A 25,516-nucleotide genomic window follows, 5' to 3' on the forward strand; every position below is an offset into this window, starting at 1 on the left:
TGTCACTTTAGCTGTAAAGAAGTGTCCTGAAAAATATCTAGTCAAATAATATTTACGGTCATCATGGCAAAGATAAAATAAATCAACTATTATGTTTAAAAATTGTGTTGAAAAAATCTCTCCATTAAATAGAAATTGGGGAAAATAATCAGGGGGGCTAATACTGTATCAACTGCATATAATATATAAGGAAAAATGCTAAACACATGCGGGCATTTCTTCTTTCTTTCCTTTTACCGAACTAGTCTGCAGTAACGAAAACAGGATACTCATTAGAAACAAACAGATGGCCAACCAAAAAGTAACTCAGGGTTATACAAAGAGTGGCCAACTCAAAATACATATATTCCTGATATGCAAGTCTCATCTCACACTCAATACACTACAATTACTATAATATAAATACAGCACTGCAATATAAAAAAGAGAGAGAGAGAGATCGACTTAGAATGTCACTGACCAGTTTATTAATAAATTATAACCAATTCTTCTCTAAGGTTAGACAACGTCAACTGTCTTTGCTCTTCTCAATGACAGGCTGATGGATGCTGATGTATATCCAAAATTATAAAAATATTTCAAAATAGGCACTAGCCTTATAAATATACTGCATAATTGCAATCTAAACATCTACATTTTCGTCTAAAAAGCCTCAAAGTACATTATGTTGTCCAACAGCTGCAATATTTGTCAAACTATAATCTGCCCTCTGCTTTGTCAATATTTGTCAAACTGAGTATGCCACTCATGTGGGCAGAGTAATACACAAGAGTGATAAGGCTGTACAAGTTCTTATGTATAACTGTTGTGTATATATAAATAAATAATTATGTGTGTGTGTGTGTATGTATATATATATATATATATATATATATATATATATATATATATATATATATATATATATATATATATATTATAATTAATTATAATACGATATATTTTTAATACAGAAACATTATTTTAATCAATATAATGTTTGAAAGAACTTATTTGGTTTAAATCTTTTGAAGTGTCATAAATGATTTAATTATTTATGTATAAATGACTACCATTGAAATGTCTGAAATGTACTGTCGCTTTGTTTTTTCACCTTTTTTATTTGATATGTTTATGGAAACAAGCTTTTAAATTGCATGTATGGGAAAAACATGCAAGGTCTGTCTACGTGAGCAACAATCCTGACACCAGTCCGTGGAGTGAAATGCAATCAGCACATTATTGTAACCGTATGTTATATGGGTCCCGAGTGTGTTGATGTACACAAGATAAAAGGCATTAATGTCAACAAGCCTTCACTTTAAGTAGCAGATGAGGGACGCCCCTCAATGTTTCTTTGTTTTTTCTTTCATTTCTGACCCTCGTCTATGAACTGTGTGAACCGCAGTGTTACAGAGAGCACAGCATATGATGCTGACAAGTCTTATTAACAGTGTGTGTGTACTGTGTACAGTACTGTATGTGTGTGTGCGTGTGTGTCTGCATGCGTGTTTGAACAGGTGCGTTTAACTGTAGGGGGTGTTTTTATGCTTTGCTGCACACGCTGGATCTCTCCTCAGGCTTGATCAGTGTTAGATAAAGCTATAGACTCAGCGATCAAACTCACTGTAGCTTTATCAGTACTGTAAAATAACATATTGTCCTGTTATTAATGCGTAAAATGATCATAGCATGTCAAACTAAATGGTTTTCCACTTTAGAATTAAAGTTGCACATACATTAACTGACATTTTAGTTAGTAATATCTGTTTGCTTAAAAGCATAAGTGCTTTTTTTAGGTTTGAGTTGTCACCTTCTATTTTAAAGTTGCCATTTTTGCTGTATTTTTACACGGGGTGTTTGTAGTTCCCTCTAGTGGAGGAGGAAAAGTTATTTTAATAAATACCAAATACATGAGTACACCTATAGAAATAAAGGTACATTGTACAATCCAATAAGTTAAGGTAAGTCAAACTATTTGAGGAAACCGATTGCAACAAACCATTTAAGTTCAAAAACTAATGCTTTAATGAGTAATGTGAACTTCATCCATTTCAGTAAATGAAGCAGTTTGAGCACAGTAAAACCTAATAAATAAAGAGAACTCAAATCAACTGAGTACTGTAACACCCAATAAGTTAAGGCAACTCAAACCGCTTGAGAAAACCGATTTCAACAAACCATTTGAGTTAAAAATCTAATCTATATAAGTACTGTAAACTTGCTCTATTTAAGTTAAGTAATAAGATATTTAATCAACTCGGTACCTTCAACACTGAGTAAAATTAACTTTCAGTACACTCATTTCAGTTGATAAAGTTGGCTGGTGGGTTTTGTAGTGTATGAGAGATGTAACTGTGGTGGTACTTTTTGAAAAAGATACAGGTTTGTACTTAAAGGGTCCATATGGGTACCTCAAAAGCATATATTTGTACCTACAAATTTTAAGAGGTACACTTTTGTACTTTTTAGGTACTAATATTTACCCTTGAGATATAGAGACCCTTTAGGTACAAATGTGTATCTTTTGAAAAGGGACCACCCTAGTGGCAGCTCTCGTACCTTTAGTTCTGAGAGTGTAAAGCTAAGTGTTGTCAACTAAACTGATACAACTAAAAAAACCTTTCCATCCTGTCAATATCATTGTGATCTATTAATATTAATATTATAGATATTAATATTAATATTATGATCTATTAATATTAACATTTCTAAGACCTCTAAATTAAGTCATATTGTTAATATTATAGAAATATTGTAGTTTAGCAAGTTAATGGGCCTTTAGAAGAATTCCTCCTTTAATCCTCCTTTAATATTAACCCTGTAAATCATAACATATACTTCATAACTAATTATTAATCTTATGATTTACAGGGTTAATGCTGTGGTCTATAGATTTAGCTTAGTTTCTTTAAATGTACATCCAACAGAAATTATTTCTTATAAATGTTTCATTTAATTTACTCTTTTATCACCAACGTCTAAAAACCATTGTAATGATACAAAGAATTAATTAATATTAACCTGAAAAAATAAGTAAATGAATAAATAGTTTGTTCTCCATTAATAATAACATACAAAAATGTACAGTGTTTTTAATCTAATTGTATTATGGACCAATACAATAATTTGAATGCTAATTACTAAAAAGTGCAATAGTTTTGCAACAAGATCACATTTACATTGTGCAATCCTCTCATCCTACAGCAGGGGGAGACACTCGTGCTAAAAGTGTATCTTACATGCTGAAGCTTAGAGCACTTGTACAGCATTCTCTTTATCTTTAAAACAACATTATCATCAACCAACAGCAAAAAGAAAATGTATATCATTATGTTTACAATGCCTAGACATATCAGTGTAGCTTTCTGTGGCATTTAATAAGGAAGCTCTGTTTGTGAAACATAGAAACGTTTCCTAATCACAATAGGCTCAGTGCATCCAGATTTGGCCTCTTTTGATTGTGTAGTATTTGTTCGTATGGACATTGTGAATGATCACCAGGGGATGCTTCATTTTCATCATTTGACGACATGAATGAGAGCATCTGTAGCGCGTGTCTGAGCAGGATAAAGACCCTCTGGGCTGCTCTCTTCATGTTTACCCAGAGCGCAGGGCTTGAATGAGGTCTGAAAGATACTTGTCAAGAGGAGGCCCTCCTTATCTGCACTGCTGGGCCGTGACACGTCCCTGACAGAGTCCTGAGAGATATTTTTCCATTGCAGACATCAAGCCGAACTCCTCTTTCTCAATGGGAGACTTTTCTGCTGAAACAACCGTCTCTCACACTGGTTTTTGCCCAGGCTTGCTCCTCTAATGCTCCTGCGACTGACCTTATTTTGCAAACCAACTAGTTCCCACATTCATACTTTTATTTATTTTAATGCTGCTCAATGCTTGTTTTTAATTAGATGGTGAGCATTTTAATATACGCAATTATTTTCTTTTTTAAGGTAAATGCAAAGGTAAAGTAGCTACTGCATAAGCCCATTCTTGTTCTTGACCGCATTACAGTTAACTGAAAAAAAAAAAGATTAGATTGTTGAAGAAACTTTTTATATTTACAGTAAGTGTCTGCAAACCATTTATTTGGGCTGAATTTAAGTTGAACATTTCTAAATTTACTTTGTTTTGTTTAAATTCAGCCCATATAAATTGTTTGCAAACACTTAAACTTAGATGTGTAAGAAACTAGTCATACACACAGGGACAAAACCCTGACAAATGTTTTGCAAGAGAACATCTGAACAATGTTTTTAGGTGATCGTGCTTTAAGTGGACTAATTTATTGCTGGATTATATTCCGTTAAATTATTGGAAATCAGTACACACTTGAGGTAGTATCCCTCACCTGATTTCACCAAGTAGGACATGTTCCTGGACCAACATCTCTTGATTCTAGAACAGCATTCCCATCAGCCAATCAGAATTAAGAAATTAGTTTACCGTTTATGTTTAGTCTTACAGTTAAGCTTATGCATTTATACATGATTGTTATTCAGTTATTGTTTTCCTTTGATTTTGGAAATAATTTAATTGCTAGGTTTAAAGGTAGGGAATAGCTATAGATTACATTTTCGAACAAAGATCTTGATCTAGATTTGGATCCTTGGTCTCTATTTTTGCTACAAATTCGGATGGTAGGGTCAGAATTTGGCATCAACAACATACAAGCATGGAGCCACCCTGCCTTGTATCAACTGTTCAGGCTAGTGGTAGTGGTGTAATAGTGTGGGGGATATTTTCCTGGAACACTTAGTACCAATTGAGCTTCCTGTCAACGCCACAGCCTAGGTGAGTATTGTTGCAGACCATGTCCATCCCTTTATGACCACAGTGCACACATCTTCTGATGGCTGCTTCCAGGATAACACACCATGTCATAAAGCGCAAAATCATCTCAGACTGGTTTCTTGAACTTGACAGTGAGTTCACTGTGCTCAAATGGCCCCCACAGTCACCAGATGTCAATCCAATAGAGCACCTTTGAGATGTGCTGGACCGGGAGATTCCCATCATGGATGTGCAGCCGACAAATCTGCAGCAACTGCATGATGTCATCATGTTAGTATGGACCAAAATATTTCCAGTACCTTGTTGAATCTACAGTATGATTCAACAAGGATTTAGGCAGTTCTGAAGGCAAAAGTGGGTCCAACCCAGTACCAGTAAAGTGTACCTAATAAAGTGGCCGGTGAGTGAATAAAGCCACATCAAAAACACAATAATAAAAAAAAAACACTTTTATACTTTTTATAATAATTTTATTAGTAATTATTACTTAATATTATAGAAATTTTGTTTCTTATCGAATGATAATCATGTGTTAGACAAACATTGTCACTTTTGTTGACCTGTTATTTATATTTTTCTGTCTACGACAATTAAGTCCAGCACTTAAGTCCAGTAATGCTTGGAGCAACAACTGCAGTATAAAATAAAACAGATGACCTATGTACAGTATACTTATAGTGAATCATCTATAAGTCAGTAATCAGGAGTGATTCTTGGGAGGAGATGAAATAAAAGCAGACCACCCTCCTCTCCAGAGATGCCTCCTAACTAAACTCATTAGTTATTAAAGCAGTGCTCTCCTCTGCCCCCTGGGTGAAGGCCAGTCCAGTGTGTGTCTCCCTGAGGAAGCAGAGTTTAGCATGTAAAAACCCTCCTGCCGCTGGCCTGCTGTTTCTCTGCCTGCTGAGAGACACACAAAAGCCTGCTGGTGTCGTGAAGACATGCCACACATTCCTGCCATTGTCACTCAGGCTTTGAAGTTTTAGATGGGGGTGGGGGGGGGGGGGTCCTCCTGTACCCTCCTGACTGCTTTTCTGTTTGCTTCTTAAGAAAAAGTTTACAATTATCAACAGTTGTGTTGTGCTACTTAATATTTTTGTGGATACACTATGAGGTACACTAACATTTGAGTTGCGGGAGGATAAAAAAAAAACTTTTAATCAGCAAGATTAATTGTTAATTGACAGTTAAGTGACAGTAAAGATATGCATAATACTATAAGTAGGATGAATAAAAACAGTTCAAAACATTAGTCTCATGTTGGGATCTGCCATCTGCTGCTTAGAGGACATTTTTTATTAGATATACATTTTGGATACATTTTAATTTATTTTTAAACTGTATTACACAACAGTGTATAGTCCAAAATGACCATGAAATACTACAGTAAAAATCTGTAACCTGGTTAACAGTAATGCCAAGTTCAGACAGCACAATTTTCAAAGTAGTTGTGTCACAAATGTTTTCACACTGCATGCATATCTGGGGTAGCATTCTGTTGGTGCTGCGTTTACACTGCAAGATGGATCGGCGACAGTGGGTTTCACATTGCATGACTGCATGACAGGAAGAATCGCTTACAACTTTTTCCAAACTACATCTCACAGCCAAACACACGCGAGAAGTGACATGGAAACAACACAAGGTCACGTAGTATATCTTTTGTTAGTAAGTACATAATGAGAAAGAAGCCTTTTAGTGAGGCGGGAAATTTACTTATTTTGCTCATCTGGTTTTTGAATGAAATTATCAATTTTTCCTTAACTATTTTTCTTTTTCAACCTGGTTGTGATATTGCTCAGACGGCACGTTAAACAGACACCAGTGCTCATGCCAATTCACACTACTTTTTCTTTCATTTCTTGGGTCTAAATAGACAGGGAAAAAAGCCCTTTTAACTTCTCCCCCAAACTCCCGCTGGCCTGCAGAGACCCATACTAGTGGATGCTGCTCTCTCATTGGCTGTAGGTTATCATTGATGTTATTTTCAACCAGAACTCATTTCAGACGGCATGATTGGAATCACTGACAGCTTCAGATATTTAACATGGCAAATATCTCACGGCTGTTGGCGAATCATCTGCGATTCTCTCAGATTGTCACTCACGTGAATGAGCACCGATTTGCCTGTGATTTCAGGCATTTGTCGACGATTTCTCAAAATCTGTCGGTGAGTCAAAATTGGGTTAAAATCATGCAGTCTGAACTTGGATAAGATTCCGTAATATATATAATGACTAACCATAATATTACATTTTCCAGTAATTTCCTGTATTAAAACTTCGAAGCAATGGTGTATTAATATTTTAAACTAAGGAAATGCTGTTATTTACAGTAAAAACTAGACATTGATTTTACAGTTTGTACGGTACTTTTATTGGTAAAATACTGGCAACCACTGTACAGATTTTCTTTTACAGCATACATAATTTATAATATTTACCTTTTTTTATTTTTTATTGTATTTTCAATGGTGTACACACAATCATCTATTGATAACTGTGAATTATGAATTATTCATTCATTCATTCATTAGTCCCTTTATTAATCCGGGGTCGCCACAGCGGAATGAACCGCCAACTTATCCAGCAAGTTTTTACGCAGCGGATGCCCTTCCAGCCGCAACCCATCTCTGGGAAACATCCACACACACATTCACACACACACTCATACACTACAGACAATTTAGCCTACCCAATTCACCTGTACCGCATGTCTTTGGACTGTGGGGGAAACCGGAGCACCCGTAGGAAACCCACACGAAGGCAGGGAGAACATGCAAACTCCACACAGAAAGGTTCCACACTGAGCCGAGGTTCGAACCAGCGACCCAGCGACCTTCTTGCTGTGAGGCGACAGCACTATTACTGTATTATTTATGTATTATTATTATTATTATTATTATTATATATAACTTATTTAAATATTGTTTTTATTATTATGTTTTGTGTTAAAGTTCATAATTTACATTTAAAATGTTGCAATATATTGAATATATAGTTGAAGTCAAAATTATTAGCCCCCTATTTCCCAAATGATGTTTAATAGAGCAAGGAAATTTTCACAATATGTTGGATAATATTTTTTCTTCTGGAGAAAGTCTTATTTGTTTTATTTTGGCTAGAATATAAGCAGTTTTAATTTTTTTAAACACCATTTTAAAGTAAAAATTATTAGCCAATTAGTTTAAGCAATTTTTTTTTTGATAGTCTACAGAACAAACCATGGTTATACAATAACTTGCCTAATTACCCTAACCTGCCTAGTTAACATAATTAACCTATTTAAGCCTTTAAATGTCACTTTGAGCTGTATAGAAGTGTCTTGACAAATATCTTGTCAGATATTATTTACTGTAATCATGGTTAAGATAAAATAAATCAGTTAATAGAAATGAGTTATTAAAACTATTGTGTTTATAAAAAAAAAACTTCACAGAAATTGGGGGTTAATAATTCAGGGGGGGTTATAATTCTGACTTCAACTGTATACACACATTTTTGATACTCAAGGAAACATTTATAATCATTATCATTCTTGACTTGTTAAGATGCAGTGTATAAGTTCAATAAAAAAAGAAAAACAGAGTTGCTGCATGTTGTTTGACGTGGAGTTTGCCCTGCTGTTTATGTTTGAGTTGTAGTTGATTCAGGCTCAATTGGTTTTATTACCCCTACAAACTGCTTTAAAACATCATTAGGTGTTGTAGGTTTGTTTTTTCAGAGTGACCTCATTTTCTGGATACCCAGTGCAGGGGTTACAACCCCTAATAATTGTAAAAACACATCCTGTTTATCTGCCATTTGCTGCTTAGAGAGCTGGGGCCTCATGTATCAACGCTGCGTACGCACAAAAACTTTGCGTACGCCAGGTTTCACGCTCAGAATCGCTCACGTTTGGATTTACTAACAATGAACTGAACGTGGGAATTTGCGCAGGTTCACGGCAGCTTTCTGGCAGGCGTACGCACATTTTTTGTGCGTGTCTGTTTTATTTCCATTGGCGACTCCTAGAGGCAGTTGTGTTAAATTCTTCTCTACAAAGTGTCTGATCCTTGCAATGGCGTCTGTATGAGACGGGTTCATATAGTAGGTATGTAAGATTTCCATACCATACAGTTGACCAGCTAAACATTAAAGCACAATTTGCAGCAGTCGCCTGTTTTCCCAATGTAATCTGAGCGATCTACCGCACGCACATTGCTATAAAGACACTATCTGAAGATGAATTTGCATGCGTGAATCAGAAACATTTCCATTCAATAAATGTGCAAATAAAATATGATGCTTATTGATATGAACTTATTGATGATTCCTACTTGTCTTTCTCGTGATAAATAGTGGGCAAAATCTGATATGTAGCGGGGGAAAAAAAGAAGAATGAATTCATCAGACACTGGATTCGAGCCGAGTTATGCTCGAACGTGTCAGTACATGATCATATGCTTCTTATGAGGTGCGCCACTGAGACTGCGAAGAGTATTGCAACATTTTACAGATATAAACCACACTATTTCTTTTTTAAATGCACTCAGTGCGATGTTCAGACCCAACTGTGTTAACCGTATCAGCTAAACTCTCCCACTCTATTTTTTTTCTTTTGTTGTTAATTCCGCCGAACAAACTTGCAAATAACACCGCTTTTCTCCGGTCTACCTCCGAAAGCAGCACCTCCATTTCACATTCTGTTCAAAGTTTCTCTTTTTGCTTGCTTTTGCCATTGCTTTTTCGTTGGGTTTTTACATTAGCATAGTCATTAGCATATTCATACGGGGGAGGAGGCAGGGAGGGGTTTTGTGCTCGTGCATGTTGCGCTCAGTTTCACGTTCATTCGGATGTACAAAAGAATATGCGTGAGACTCGGCGTACGCAGTGTTTCATACATCTGAATTTTTTTCTGCGTACGCACATTTACAGCTTTGTGCGTACGCAATGTTTTAGTAAGATTTCCACGCAAGTCTTCGTACATGAGGCCCCTGATAGTTCATCAAAGATTTTTCTGTGCATGTAAATGATGGATATCTTGACCTGCCTATACTTTGCTCTTCCTTTACATTTGAAATGTTTAAAAACTTTAGTGTATTTGTTTGGGGATTCTCAACCCCAAAATGCTGTCCATGACACTTTTTTTGAGCCAACAAACAAAATTCTTCAAAATAAAGCAAGAAGGCATAATTTTTTTATTTCAGCTGCAATGGTTCACTCTAAAAAATGCTGTGTATTATAATCGATTTGTGTTGGGACAACAAAAAGCAATTAAGTTATTAACTTATTAGGTTTTTACAAATTTAAGGATTGAACATAAAACTATTAAGTTGCCCCCCTCCCCCCAAAACCCCCAAGTACTGTGTTGTTTCAGCTCATTTTAAATATGTAGTTTGAACAAACAGCTATAGCGTCATTTTTGGAGTGTAATTCAGATCACTTATATTTATTAGAAGTTATAAATGGTGCATTATCCATTACAATGACAGAAAATATAAAAATAGTAACTACAAAGGCAGTCATTTTGACTTTGAAATAAAAACAGACTGTATACCAATAGTACCCTGACTTTCCCTAAATGAGTTTATATTTCATTCTATTGTAATTTTATTAAAATTACAAAACAAAAAAGCATTCTGAGTTTTTTTTTTTTCATTTTTAATTTTTTTACCTTGAATAGCCATAACCTTTCAAGCTGACGCCATGCAATTCAGCGTCTGCTACTTTTTCCTTTTCCATTGAATATGTGATTCTGCTGCTTTTTGAATTTCTGATTTAAAAAAAGTTTCTGAGAGCAAACATATTTTTTTCTGTCATGTCTTTCAGACTTTCAAAGACAACATTTTCACTATGATGAAAAAATTTTGCTCTTCCGCTTGCTGGGCAAAGTGAAGTGCACACCTTTGCTGCACTCTAGTAACTTGCACACAATAGACCAGGGGTTCTCAACTGGTTTGGCGATGGGACCCACATTTTCACATGGTCATCAAGCCGCGACCCAAATTTTTAGGAATTATAATATGATTTTAGGAATTATAATTCATTTGTATTTAATTGTTAACATACACAACTAGTGACAGATAAATTATGACAAAATCACCAAGACTTACAAATAACAATATTTTAATGCTGTCATTTAACAAAATGTATCAAATTATAGAAATATTACAGAGTAAAAATGTCAAATACTGTATACAGTGGTTAGTGTAAGGAAACCATTAAGTTACCATTAACTAAACTGAACTGTTTATAAAACATTAACACTGATCTGGTTGAACTGAACAGAAACCAGCAAACTGAAGTAAAATTATTAAAACAATCATAACCATTTTATAATAATCAGCAGTTATTTGCTGCTCTGCTTTTGTGTGGGCTTTCTTGGTCTTTGCTACACGGTGAGCACAGTAAGATGTACTTGTACTTGTTTCGAACATGAATATGTTCGGCACTTTTGTGATGCCCTCAGCTATTAGAGTCGTCTTAGAAAATAGTCCACAGGTTTTTCCTTGCAACTGGGATGTTTGGTTTCAAAATGTCGTTTTAATTTAGGTTTCATTTCTCTCGTGAAAGCACCTCACTACATATGACACACTGAGGTTTTAAGCTTTTTTGTCGTCAAAATATGTAAATCCACACTTTACATATTCGGGGTCGTACTTGCGCTGGATTTTCACATGTCAAAAGGGTATATGCGGAGCTAACGTTAGTGTTGTTCCCATACTGATAAACTTTCGGTGACCTGTTATTGTGAACTTTTTTCCATTTTATACAGTTCCTTTTACAGCATCGATGTTGTAATGTCATGAAAATACATTGAGTTAAATAAACTTTAGCATTCATTTAGTTGCTCAAGCGTAAAATGAGAAAAAAAAAATCGTTTTTTTTCCCGTCAGAATCTGTGGGCTAGCGCAGAAGCTCCATTAAATATACTGGGGTAAAATAAATGCTCATATTATAAAGACATGGCTGGGGGAAATGTAATTTAATGCAGTGCTTCATGTACAATCTGAGGCCCACTTTATATCGGATATCACTCAGCCAGTGGAGATTTTAAAGAAAACAGACCTTAAACGCGTCGTTTTTTTGCATTGCAGTTCGCCAAAAGAGCTTTACCCAGGTTACTGGCAAATTAAAAGTCCTAATAGCATGCTTCGGCACCCGCATTTCAAAATAAAAGTCCGATATAAGCAAAATAAGTTGGATATTAAACTTTTGTTGTTTTTTTTGATCACGCACTCCGCAACCCACTAAAAAATGTTCCTGCGAACACTGCAATAGACTACTGTATATTGTAATAATAAGATTTGTTTTGTTAGTATCCTTATTGCATTTTAGCTTTAAACCCAGATAATGCAGAAGTAAAACAACAACAACAAAAATTAACAAACACGCACAAAAAACATTAGTATTTTACACTAATATTTGTGACCTCACTTCTTATTCATCCATAAACTTTACAACTCCACCACATTTTAGGAACAATTTAAAAGGTCCCCAAACTCCCTCAAAGATCTTAAATTTATCCCTCAATATATATGCGTCATAAGGGAGAAGCTGACAAAGGAAGTGCGGATCCAAACGCATGTTTATTATGCAGAGATGGTCAGGCAAGCAACAGTCAACACAGGGGCAAACAAATTTATACGGGAAATCCAGAGTCGTGGTCGAATAACAGGTGATAGGTCAATACAGGCAGGCAGCAAGCAGCACAAACAAACAAAGATTGGAACATGGCAGGACAAGGCAAGGACACCGCTTTGTAATGTTAGCTAGACAGATAAAAAGGACTCCGCAATGATGTGTGTGTGCGCTGTATAAATAGTCCATGTAATCAGTCTTTGACAGTCCTCTGGCTGTGTGTATGCAATCAGTCAGGATCAGGAACCAGTGTGAGTGTGGTGAGTGTTTGGTGCATGATTGGATAATGTAGTCCATAATGGCAGATTTGTAGTGCGTTAGTTATCTGGAACCGCTAAAAGGCTGATAATCATAACAATAGGTTATCTTTTTCATTGTCTCGTTTGTAACCACATTTCAACCAATATCCTATACTTGGTGTACACACATTTTTCCAATTTAATGAAATAATCTGTTTAGCTTAAAGAATACACATATTTATAAGTATACTTACAGTCTTTTTAACTCTTTAACCTTGATTTCCTTAGGGTATAGGTGAAATAAAAAATCTGAGGTAACAGTGGAATATTGACACAAAGTATCTTCTCTATGATCCTTTTCACTTCTTTGCAAAGTGTCTGGAATGTTTTCATTATATTTATGTAATACCACTGGAGTTAAGTATATCCGTATCACTTAACTTAACAGCAACCCCTTATATTGCAGCAGTTTCAACCATGTATGGTTATTATTTGTGATTGAGCTTCCAGTGACACTTTATTTTGATGGTCCATTTGAGTATTAGTAGTCTGTCTGCTCAGTACCTTAATATTTTTCGGTTAATAATAATGACTTCATACAATAAGACAGCAGCCATTCAAGGCTTAATTCTAAAATCTCAATAGAAGTTTGGAATGTAAGTGCAGTCGTATGTGAATAATCAGAATGACCGCTGTGGTCAGTGTAGTAGTTTTAAGATTTTAATTCCAGTGTTTATCACATTTAAACTGCAGCAAGTACAAATACTATATATTTTAATTCTATGTACTTTAAACCAGGTTTTTTTTTTATTTAATAAATTGCACCAAGTTATCTGCATTGGATCAGTTGAGTTCCACTGCTTTCATTTTTACAAAAGCTTTATGTTAAGATGACCGCAGCTTTTGTCAGCCTGTGCGCATATCAAATTTGCTAATTTTGTTATACTATATTGAATGCATGGTCCTCTGAAACAATGTATAGACGGGGGACCTGAAAGGTGAGGACAGATTGAAGGAAACTGCAATTCATAGACAGTTCATCGGACACCGCGAGGGGCTATTGAGTGTCCTCTGGCCTTTATGCAGGATCTGATTACAAGCTCTGGTATTTCAGTGCTAGATTTTGAATAAAGCATCTGAATGATACAAAAGGAGGTGCATCTATTGGTTTGAGCATTTTGTGTGGCATAGTTTTGCAAGCGTATTTAAGCTTTAATGGCCTGTAAAGTGGCGTATGATGAAATGTAACACTAGCAGGTGATGTGACGCTTATAAATGGCCCTCTAAGTGGTCCAGTATGGGGTCTTTTTAAGAGTGACCCTAGCAATTATAGGTTAAAACGGGTCACATGAGCTCAATTTGACTTCAGGATCACATGAATGTCAAAGACTGAAATGAGGGTAGAAATATCGACAATACTCTAAACTATGATATGTAATAACGTTTTTTCCATTAGGTTAGTGTTCAGTGGTCATAGTTAACTGCAATAATTTCTGAAAATTTTTATTTTTAATTTATTTATTTTTTTATCTGATAAATGCTTCAAAATATATAAAACTTGCAGTTCATGTCAATAAGGCAAAAGCCATTTATTTTTGTTGTAAATGAGAAATACATTTTGAAGATATATATTTCAATTTCTGTATACATTTTTGTTTATAGTTGACATTTGTGATGAATACTGTATATATTGTATATAGTGAATGCTACTGTATATTCATATTTTCATTTTTTATTGTTATGAACATTGTTATATTTGCATTTATTCATGTGTTATCTTATTCAAACATAAGTGTGATTGTAAGACTTGAATTTATTAAGATATTATGAATATTAGCATCATAATTATCTGTTAAGTTGCTTTAAAATAGTTTTTTTTTTATTGTAAAGACATCTATATAAATACATTTTTATTCAATTTTATTTTATTTTGTATTTCAGTCATTAACTCATCAATTAATTCCCCTTAAAAGTGAAGTTTTTACGCTGTCATGAAATCCTGGATTTCATGTTTTAAGTGACTGAGGCGATATATTGTGCATCCATTTCATTTATTTTCTTATCAGTCACACACACTAAAACATGACCATATTGAGAGGGTTTACTTTGTAGGCTGTTCTACTTAAAAGTATGTAAACATTATGTGTAGGTGGGAGTGAGACTGTGCGACCTTGGTCTTTATTTTGGCTGTATTTTGTGATAAAACATTTTAGTACAAACAGTTCAGCGGTTTAACCCCCCCCTAACCTGACATAAAAATGCCTGTAGGAATATCTGCTTTTATTAAAAGGGAAAACCCCAAGAATATATTCAATCCAGTTGTGTTGTTGTGTTGTCTCCTGTTTACTGATGCAGTAAACCTGTGTCACATCTGTTTCTGTGTTATTATGGATCAAGGACACCTTGTTTGCGCATCTCACAACTTGTGTTTTTGGCATGTAAAGTTCAGACTCTCTCTCTGGACAGCGGAAACAGGATGAGATGCTGTTATTATCTTAATTACAAGCACTTGGCAAATTCCCTGTCACCTGTAAATACAGAACACTCACAAGATCCTTTCATTTATGTGTTAGTTGTCGTTCCAAGCTTGTATGCTATACCTTAATACTTAAAAGATGATAAATATTCACATTGGTATAGATATTATGACTGTTAGAAATGTAATATTATCTAATCTTGCCCTTTTTAGTTAACTTGTCCCATGTTACAGTTGGTTTAGCAGTATTATAACATAGTTGCTGGCACACATTGACTTCCATTGTTGGAAAAAAATACAATAGAAGACATTTGTCAAAACAACAATGTGTTCATCAAAAGAAACAAACTAGGTTATGAACAAGTGAGTAAATTATCCTAGTAAGTGTAATATATATATATATATATATATATATATATATATATATATATATATATATATATATATATATATATATATATATATATTACACTTACTAGGATAATATATGTGTGTGTATATATATATATGTGTATATATATATATATATATATATATATATATATATATATATATATATATATATATATATATATATATATATATATATATATATATAGGATAACTTTTGTTGTCAAATGTGGCAAAGTTGTTTTGAAATTGTTTTGAATGTAATATTAGCTAATCTTGGTCTTTTTAGTTAACTTGTCCCATGTTACAGTTGGTTTAGCAGTATTATAACATAGTTGCTGGCACACATTGACTTCCATTGTTGGAAAAAAATACTATAGAAGACATTTGTCAAAACATCTTTGTGTTCAACAAAAGAAACAAACTAGTTTATGAACAAGTGAGTAAATTATCCTAGTAAGTGTAAAAAAAAAAAAAAAAAAAAAAAAAATATATATATATATATATATATATATATATATATATATATGTGTGTGTGTGTGTGTGTGTGTGTGTGTGTGTGTGTGTGTGTGTGTATATATATATATATATTATAATATATATAGGATAATTTTTGTTGTCAAATGTGGCAAAGTTGTTTTAATAGACACAATCTAATAATGAGAGACAAATGACAGCAATCTTTGTATTCAAACACACCCAAGGCCATTACATGTCCAGCACACATTTCTCATCAGCTCGAGGCCGGAAATGTCAGGACGAGCTCAGTTTCCCTGTAGGAGTGTGCAGAGGAGTGTGTCTGAAAGCATCCCGCTGAGGGTGTTGTTTTTGGCCACCCGTTCAGTCTGGCCACACTTCTTTCATGCAGTATCCAGAACACTTCAAACTCCTCAGAATAATATATGACAGCTACTTTGGTGTTTTTTTCAAAACAAAGTTCAAATGCCCAAACTTTCTGAATCATTACAGTCACTTGGCACTCAAGGTCACCTGAAGAATATACCCCAAAATACCTTTATTTTAAACAAAAAATCAGTCACATTTGAAAATGAAGTAAGAGTTGTGAATAAAATGTCTTAAAGGTGTTATTTAATGCGTGGATTCAGTATGGTAAATTGATTTATTAAAACTACATTCACTCAAAAACATCACAATTCTTGGAACAACTTAATAGTTTTATGTTCAATCCACTTAAATTTGGAAAAACGATTAATTTAACTAAATCTATTTGTGTAGGGACAACATGAAGGAATTGTGTGGAACCTAAGGTTTTTTTTGCAGTGTAGTATGTACTGTATGTGGCTCACATAACTGTAAAAATAGTCCAGAAACCTATAAGGTTATAAAGAAAAACTCTGTTTTGACCATATTTGGAGGGGTCGTGAATATTATTGAGCTCTGTTCAGACATTCTTGCAGTGCCTGCTCAAACACATGCAGCTTCATGTATTGTGATATACACTAATGCAAAATAATGTTTTATCATATAAGAAAGAGGCAGGGATTTATTAGGAATTCCAAGTATATTTAAAGTATATTGGCATCCTTTAATTCCAGAAAGATAACAGTTAGAGCTAAGTGATATGACATAGTGCATAAAAGTGCATTACTACCTATTAGAGATGCGCGGATGGCGGTTACAGCCGCGGAATCCGCGGATAAACCGCGGATCGGGCGGATGACGTAACGAAAAATAAAATTTAATTATATTCGGGCGGGTGGTGGGCGGTTGTACTGTTTTTGTACACATAGCTGGCGCACCAACGAAAAAGCCTAGGACTGACTTCACAGAATGAGAGGAGGAATCAGATACACTAATTCTGGATGAAGTACAGAAGTCTTCCTCTACAAAATTAAGAATAGACGGATCAGCAGAGGAAAATCTACTTTTCTTTTAGGAGAAACAAGGGCAGTCATTCCCACGACTACAGCTCCTTGCCAAGAGAATTCTATGCATTCCAGCAACAAGTGCTGCGAGCGAGCGCTCCTTCAGCGCAGCAGGGCGCATTGAGGCCAGGCGCTCTTGTCTGAATGTTGAAATGATGTGTCAAAATGCGTTTTCTATTAGGCTACAATAATAGTAAAAAAAAATTGTTCAGTACAGTGCGTTTAATTTAGGCTATTTATTTTGTCCCTGTGCGCCAATTGGAGACGGAGTTTACTGCTGATATTCTGAGAGCTTTATAGGGGTGCTTCTCATTTCTTATTTGTGTATCCTCGTTTCCTTTCCTTGCTTTCTTTCCTCGTCTTTCCACCCCTATGGGATGCGAGGGAAGGACGCAAGGAAAAGACTCAAGGACCGAGGAATTGAATCAAGTTAAACGACACGTCCTCGTATTGTTTAGCGTCACTTCAAAGCGTCAATTAATGCTGCATTGACTTGCACGTTTGAATTAACTGCATGTCATTAAAGTCATTCTCTATTTTCTAATAATCAATAAAGAAACATTCATTTAATAATAAAAAGGAATAAGCCATTCAAATAAAGAGCTCAGTCAGCAGATGGCGGGCGGGCGCGGTTTTAAAATTTGGTCGGAAATGTTAGTGCGGATGGATGGCGGACGGATGATGAGTTTTGTGATGCGGTTGCGGATGAAATAATAGCCCATCCGCGCATCTCTACTACCTATACATGGGCTTGTGTCTCTTCAAGGGAATAAAAAAATTTATAACCCATCTTTGCTAAATTCTGCGTTCTGATGATGAGCTGGGATGAAACGAGACACTCCATGGTTGCATTTACTGAGAGCTCTATAATGCGGGTCCAGTTTTCAAAATAAGAGTCCGACATATGCCATTATCCTGTACTCAGATTTCATTATTCAGCTATGCTTACAGTAGGCATATTCAGATTTTAATTTAATGGCACCATTAAAGTGACAGCAACCTGTAAAATGAACCAGCAACAAAAAGACGAAATCATTGTTAGACATATTTGAAGATTATTGCGCACTATACATAAATATACATCTGTATATTTGTTTTGTGTTATTTGCAGTACTTGTGCTTACCGGCAGCTAGCTCTCTGCAACTAAGCAGGGCTGCACCGTTTAGTACCTGGATGGGAGGCCACATGGGAAAGCTAGGTTTCTGCTGGAAATGGTGTTAGTGAGGCCAACAAGGGGCGCTCAACCTGTGGTCTGTGTGGGTCCTAACGCCCCAGTATATTGATGGGGACTCTATACTGCTCAGTAAGCGCTGTCTTTCAGATGAGATGTTAAACCGAGGTCCTGACTCTCTGTGGTCATGAAAAATCCCTGGTTGTCTTTAGAGAAAGAGTAGGGGTTTAATCCTTGCAACCCGGCCAAATTTGCCCACTGGCCTCTGTTCATCATGGCCTTTTAACCATCCTCATATCATAATTGGCTTCATCACTCTGTATCCTCTCCACCAATTAGCAGGTGGATGGTGTGCGGTCTGGCACAATATTGGTGCTGTCATGTCATCCAGGTGGATGCTGCACACTGGTGGTGGATGAGGAGATTCCCCCTATTGTGTAAAGCACTTTGAGAAGCGCTATATAAATGTAAGGAATTATTATTATTATTACTTGTTTATCAATGACTGTTTAGTAATGTAAAGTTACCCATGAAAACTTTAACATCCTTCTGCCTCAAATACTAAAGCAGATTTTGGGGGATGGCATTGCATTATGACGTGAAGATGAGTGATCACTGACCACTGTGAGATGCCTAGAAATGAGGCTGTGAGAAATAAACGGTTAAAGCTAATTTTCACAAAAACATCATATTATATGTGAAAAGCACTGCTTTTGCTTTAATTGCAGGGGTTTGAGCCACACATGCCATACTGAATGTGTACCATTGTTATTACTTGGAGTTATGGTAAGAATAGAGCAATATTCTGCATTGCTTTTAATAAGTTCCCGCATTGGGCGCACACATACTCTGTCCCATGGCTGTTTGTGGTTCATCATTAAAGCCTGCACATTGAGTGAAGTCCTTAACATCATCCTTAGGTTCATGAGTCATGTTTGAGGTTCTAACACTGGCAAATGAAGAAATGAATGCATGCATAAATATTGAAACATATTATTTTTAGTTTTAGTGTATCATTATTATTTGTCAGGAATCATACGAAAGTTAGATATTCCAGTATTATGACTGCAGTCTTATTTTCCCTAAAAAGAGTAAAGAGTAAAAGCTGCCATATTTGTTCCAAGTCATGTTAAATCAGATCCTGATGAGTGCGGCTTTTATCCTCCAGCAGATCGTTTTTGGCTGCGGCTGGAGAACATGTCGGCCCTGAATGTGTGCCGAGAAAGGTCACGACTGCGAGGGAGTCACTGTGGAGAATTGTAAACTCAGATTCCCACCCATGTAGGACCCTGAATGATGAGGTTTAGCATTAACCCATGTGTAAAAGCGAACAGCAGGACTTCAGCCAGTTAGTGAATTGTTAGCCGCAGCAGTTATATATATATATATATATATATGTGTGTGTGTGTGTGTGTGTGTGTGTGTGTGTGTGTGTGTGTGTGTGTGTGTGTGTGTGTGTGTGACGTTTTGACTCGTGGTAATTTGAAGCATGTGTCCAATGTCATGTTCTCATGGCTGCTTGTGTTTCAGTGTCCTTGTGGGTAAAGGAAAAGCTGTGTTTGCAGTTCGTTAACCTTTACTTCCTGTGTAAAGAGACGAAAAAAAAAAATGAAGAAAGTCATACTTCCTTTAACCTGCAGTGAATAATGGAGGCTAATCAACTTTACTGTAGTCACATCCTGCATGTAAAGTCATTTTTCATGTTTTATTGCCGGTAAATGGTAAGCAGAGCACTGTTTTGAGATTTTTACATATTTTATAATTTAAAAATATTATAGTCATAGGTAGCTTTGTGTCTTGTCACTTTTGGTGAATGTATATCTTTTTTAAAATGCTATTCCTTTAATAGAAAATTCAATTACATATATTAAGAATAGAATAATCATTACTATACATCTTGCATGTACTGTTATTGGTTAATCAGTGTTTCAACTATGAACAACATCAATAAATCAGGTTGACAATAATCTTATTTTATTAAAATGAACAAGTCTGGATATATCTGCACTTAATGTCACCACATCGATTATATTTAGCTTCATCTGTTAATGATACAACAATGATGTAATAGCCTGTCATGATGCTGTTTAAATCATTTATGTATAATTCAGTATCAGATTAGAGTATTTAGTGAATTAGAAAATAAAAAATTCAGTTCACAATTATTGAGAAAAATATATCTGTTTTATTTAGAGAAACATCCTTGGACAAAAAAAGCTTTGTGATTTTTCTAATGCAGTTTCTAGTGGTTATTTTGCCAAAAAGTAGGATGAAATTATGTTAACTTGTAAATTTTATGTTCTCATCTATACATAATTTTCATAAATGAAAAGAAGGGGAAAAAGTGCAAGAAATCTTCATTGTGTATATATTATTAACAATTTTTAAATTATTCTTATATTTACATCATAAAAATTTGCTTTAGGTTACCCAGCAAAAACATGTTAACCACAGTCTCTTTCATTTTCCATGTCATTATGGTGGTTGTATAATATGTCCAGATTTCATTTATAGCCAAAAGAAAATAGAAAAAATTGAATAGAATCTGTTTAACAGTTTCTTCATCCAAAGTACCACCTACTTATAGACTGTGTGAATTTTTCCAATGTTTATTTTGCTGGAGCACATTGTTTTTTATTTTTTTGGTGAATAATTTATTTGCTCAAGTTAATCCTTAAACAAAAATCTTCGTTTTCATAAACTTTAATCAAAATCTGAGCATTTGTTTCCACATTTGGAGTAGTGGTTCTTCTTTCTTGATGTCAGTTGACCGATTTATCCTCAATATTCTTAACCGTGCCCGTTTTACCTTTAGTCTACTATGATAGAAATATGTGCAAAAAGAAAGCCCCACGGCCTACTCAATATTCCATTCATAAAAGTCTCAGTAATTTACAGTTCATGCAGACTTTAAAAGTACAATTCAAATACACCTAAGTCGAATTACATTGTTCTCGATTAGTCCCTTATGAGGTTGTATTTCAGGGGAGATGTCATTTTAGAAAGCAATTTACTACATCCGCTTGTAAAGTGTGAAGTCACACGAAGCGGCTCCAAGCACCATATCAAACTGTTTGGGGAGGCTCATCTAATGCTAAAAATAAACATTCAAATAGTGCTGTAATACTTTCGAAAATTACAGTCGCAATAAATAAATATATGCCTAATATCCGATGGCCTGGATGTGATTAATTTTTTGATAAATTATTTAAAAAATTGGTGTCGGTGATGTGTATCGATGTGTACACCCTGATTTTATATGAAATTAACTTAAATGTGTGATATGACTATAAAGTGTTCGTAAATTAATATTTTCTCAATTCAAATGAGTAGCGGCTTGGACCCGGAAACAGTATTCCATACGTCACGACTTAAGCGAATAGGCAGTACAGAAGACTACAAGGCATCTCTTATGGTTTTGAGAATTCATTCAGCAGTTTACTTTAAATCGAAAGCTGAGTCCACACTAGTTGAGTCAGTGTGTTGTTGGCTGAGCAATGTCCACTGGTTTGTTAATGTCATTCCCACACTGACTGTGGGCAGATAAAGAGAATTGGCTGTGTCTCCTGATGGATTGTTCTGAGAGCTTGACTTCTCCATTGTGCCTCAAGGGCTTTGGCAGGCGTTGTGGGTTTTTCTGAAATATCTGCATGATTCATTTTATCCTGCTGTTTAGGAAGAGAACATTAAAATCTTCATTGAACCAAATCCACAGCTTCAGCTTTTTATCTACTTTACATCAAATCCCTGTAGAGTAATTATTGCTCATCTTAAATGCTCTGTCAGTGCTGAGGGTGATAATACTTTGTGTCCTTTGGCTAATACTGGTGCAAATGAAATTTCATTCATTCATTCATTTTCTTGTTGGCTTAGTCACTTTATTAATCCGGGGTCGCCACAGCGGAATGAACCGCTAACTTATCCAGCAAGTTTTTATGCAGCGGATACCCTTCCAGCCGCAACCCATCTCTGGGAAACATCCACACACACTCATACACTACGGACAATTTAGCCTACCCAATTCACCTGTACCGCATGTCTTTGGACTGTGGGGGATACTGGAGCACCCGGAGAAAACCCACACGAACACAGGGAGAACAAGCAAACTCCACATAGAAACACCAACTAAGCTGAGGCTCGAACCAGCAACCCAGCAACCTTCTAGCTTTGAGGCGAAAGCACTACCTACTGCGCCACTGCTTCGCCCTAAGAAATTTCAAATAAAGATTTTTGTATTGAAGTGTTTGTGGTATAATAATAATAATAATAATAATAATTACATTTTGTCAATATTTGATGTCATGATGCAGGCCATATTAAGTGCCACATGAATTTAGTTAACAATTTTTCATTATATATAAGAGTATTTAATATATCAAATGTGTTTAAAAAAATACTATAATACAAGAAAAATTGTACTTATTAAACTTAAAAAATTTTGGTAAATTAAAATTTAAGTAAAATAATAAAATATAAATGCACTTATTTATTTTAGATAGTTCCCAAACGTGAATATTATGAATTAAAAAAGTCTAAATAATTCTATAATTAAAAAAAAATAATAGTCAAAACAGATAATTAGACAGAAACTTTAAATTAAGCATGAAATTAATTGTAAAAAGTATTAAGGAGAAAGGCAAAATAGTGTTAATATTAATCCAAAAATGTGTATGAAATTAAATTGTATTAATAAAAAAGAATTATATTGATACTTTTTTACAAAGTACCAGCTGATGCACAAGATTGCTTCCACGTGTGCTCATATATTTGTACATTTTTTAAGACAGAATAGCCCTGGTTTTGACAGTCCTCATAAAGTGTAAGTTAGAATTTAGAGGGTCTCTGTCACCAGCTTTCTTAGGCTTGTCTGTACAAGTGCACAAGCTTCGGTTTTCTCTGTTTCTGTGTCTCAGAGCAGAAGGTGGACTCATTCAAAACTAACTGAGTTTGAGCCAGAAAGTGTAAGATTTATACAGACTGGAAGAGGGTTGGTTTCAGCCCCTTCTTCTGGAGGTGAGTGAGTTCTTAGACGGTTATCCCAAAGCTGGCTATTTTTCGTCTGTTTGAACCATACACTAATGTAGTTATAAAATGATTTAGGACATTTTAAATCTCTCAGAATGTTGAAAATTCAGAAAATAACATTATTTTTATTATTAAAAGTTGCTGTTTCATTGTTTTTATGGAATCCATGATGCATTTTCCACATATTTTGATGAATAAAATCAGAAAATGACGAACAATTTTGAAACATTTTGTTTTATTACGGCGTAGAAGAGTTTGTAGTCTTTTAATCTAATATCTTACTGTTCTCATACTGGCGTATGTTGCTCTGTATAACAGATATTGTAAAATAAGGTGATAATGAAGTGTCTCTTTAGGATTTCATGAACTACTTAAAGTAAATGAGATTTCTTTGTAATTACATATGGTATATAGGTTATACTGAAACTCACATACGTTATATTGATTTTAATACCTTTATTTGTAATACTTTTATTGTATTTAAAGGGATACTTCCAATGAAAATTCTTCATAATTCACTCACTGTTTGAGTTTCGTTTTTCTTTTCAATACAAAATACGTTTTTTTAATGTTAGAAACTCGTAACTATTGACTTCTAAAGTATTTGTTCTTCCTATACGGAAGTCATTGGATAGACGTTTCCAACATTTTCAACCGTCTATTGTGTTCAACAGGAAAAGGATATTCATAAAGGCATAGAACCACTTTTCATCCAATTTTTATTTTTGAGTGATTGACCCCTTTAATAAATGCTTCATGCCTAAAACTAGAACCTTCTACAATATCTTACTGTCCTAAAATGACTTTGTTGCTTCATACAATATCTAACTCATACTCTAATAACAACCTTAAAACAATGATTTAATTTCTACAAAAAATTAAAATCAAGTATTATTTTTTTTATCTAAATTAACACCTACAGTACTGTATAGTATACTGTAACATCCTGCATTGAAGAGTTGTTTTGAGTACTTGAGCAGCTTGTTTCTGTGCAACAGGGGATTCATGTTAACTGTGGAATTTGCGCGCCCCTATATAAAGGCTGTAAAAGTAAGTTGAAACAACTCTTAATTCCATCAGCGAGGGCATTTAGAAGCACCGGCGTACACAAAAGGGCGCCTTGCAGGCATTTTTGGTAAGAATATCTATCAGCAGAGACACTCTTTCACATGGACAAAGGGGAGATGGAGCTTACGGGGGTTGAAAAAGGTCCCAAGCCTGGCCAATGACGAAGCAGCCCCCCGCTCTCTCTTTTAAATATGTTACTCCTCCTCTAAACTTTTCCCTGCCTGGCTTGTGGGCTGATTGTGGTGACTTTACGGTGAGCCAGGGACGAGTCTGTCTGTACTCCTGAATGACTGCAAGTGAACATGATGGCTGAACTCAGGTTTTGGCTGTGCCTCTTTATTTTGGCATGCGTGAGGATACGCCACACACATGGCTGGTTCTGGTTTGATGACTCCAAGGAAATTGAGAAGGGCGTGCAGACACCAGCATACCTGACCACCGTAGGGCCCACATCCCTGCCGAGGACAGAACCATCCAGAACAACAGGTACAAGTGCTTCTGTAACTGAAGAGGTCGCGAAAGAGGTCAGTTTTGAAGGGGAACCGGAGGTCAGATCCAGGTCTGGATTGGGGATTGAGTCCGGATCCGGATCTGGATCATCCAGTTTTGAAAGACAGCATGAATATTTAACATCATCCGACAAAATTTGGGGTATTATTGATGACAATTCTAGTTTGCATAATCAAGTGACCAAAGTGGACCAGACGGATGGACTTGACCCAGCAAACAGTCGATTTAATGAAGGCGTTAATGTTTCTTTCACAAATATTACTGCTAAAAATAATGTAAATGAGAGTAATTTTGCAGAGCATGCTAACACGACGTTGTATTCCTCTGAATACGCTGTCTCAGATAATGCACTAAC

At 35.3% G+C, this 25,516-nt stretch overlaps 1 protein-coding gene across 4 annotated transcripts in view; it reads left to right on the forward strand.

Moving 5' to 3' along the window:
• The window catches only part of col18a1a (collagen type XVIII alpha 1 chain a), a 158,300-nt gene that overhangs the window by 68,118 nt on the left and 64,666 nt on the right, over positions 1-25,516 (forward strand). Inside the window, exon 1 of one of the 4 annotated variants that reach the window (XM_021478720.3) lies at positions 24,893-25,516. This exon is cut by the window's right edge and continues 407 nt beyond it. The exons of 2 other annotated variants lie outside the window; for them this stretch is intronic. In XM_021478720.3, the coding sequence (XP_021334395.1) occupies positions 24,954-25,516 (563 nt within the window). In that variant the 5' untranslated portion in view covers positions 24,893-24,953. Of the gene's footprint in view, positions 1-24,892 lie in introns of those variants that run through there. One more of the 4 variants, NM_001349195.1, reaches the window with a different exon arrangement.

Source organism: Danio rerio, chromosome 9, assembly GCF_049306965.1.
Source record: "Danio rerio strain Tuebingen ecotype United States chromosome 9, GRCz12tu, whole genome shotgun sequence".
Taxonomy (NCBI): domain Eukaryota; kingdom Metazoa; phylum Chordata; class Actinopteri; order Cypriniformes; family Danionidae; genus Danio; species Danio rerio.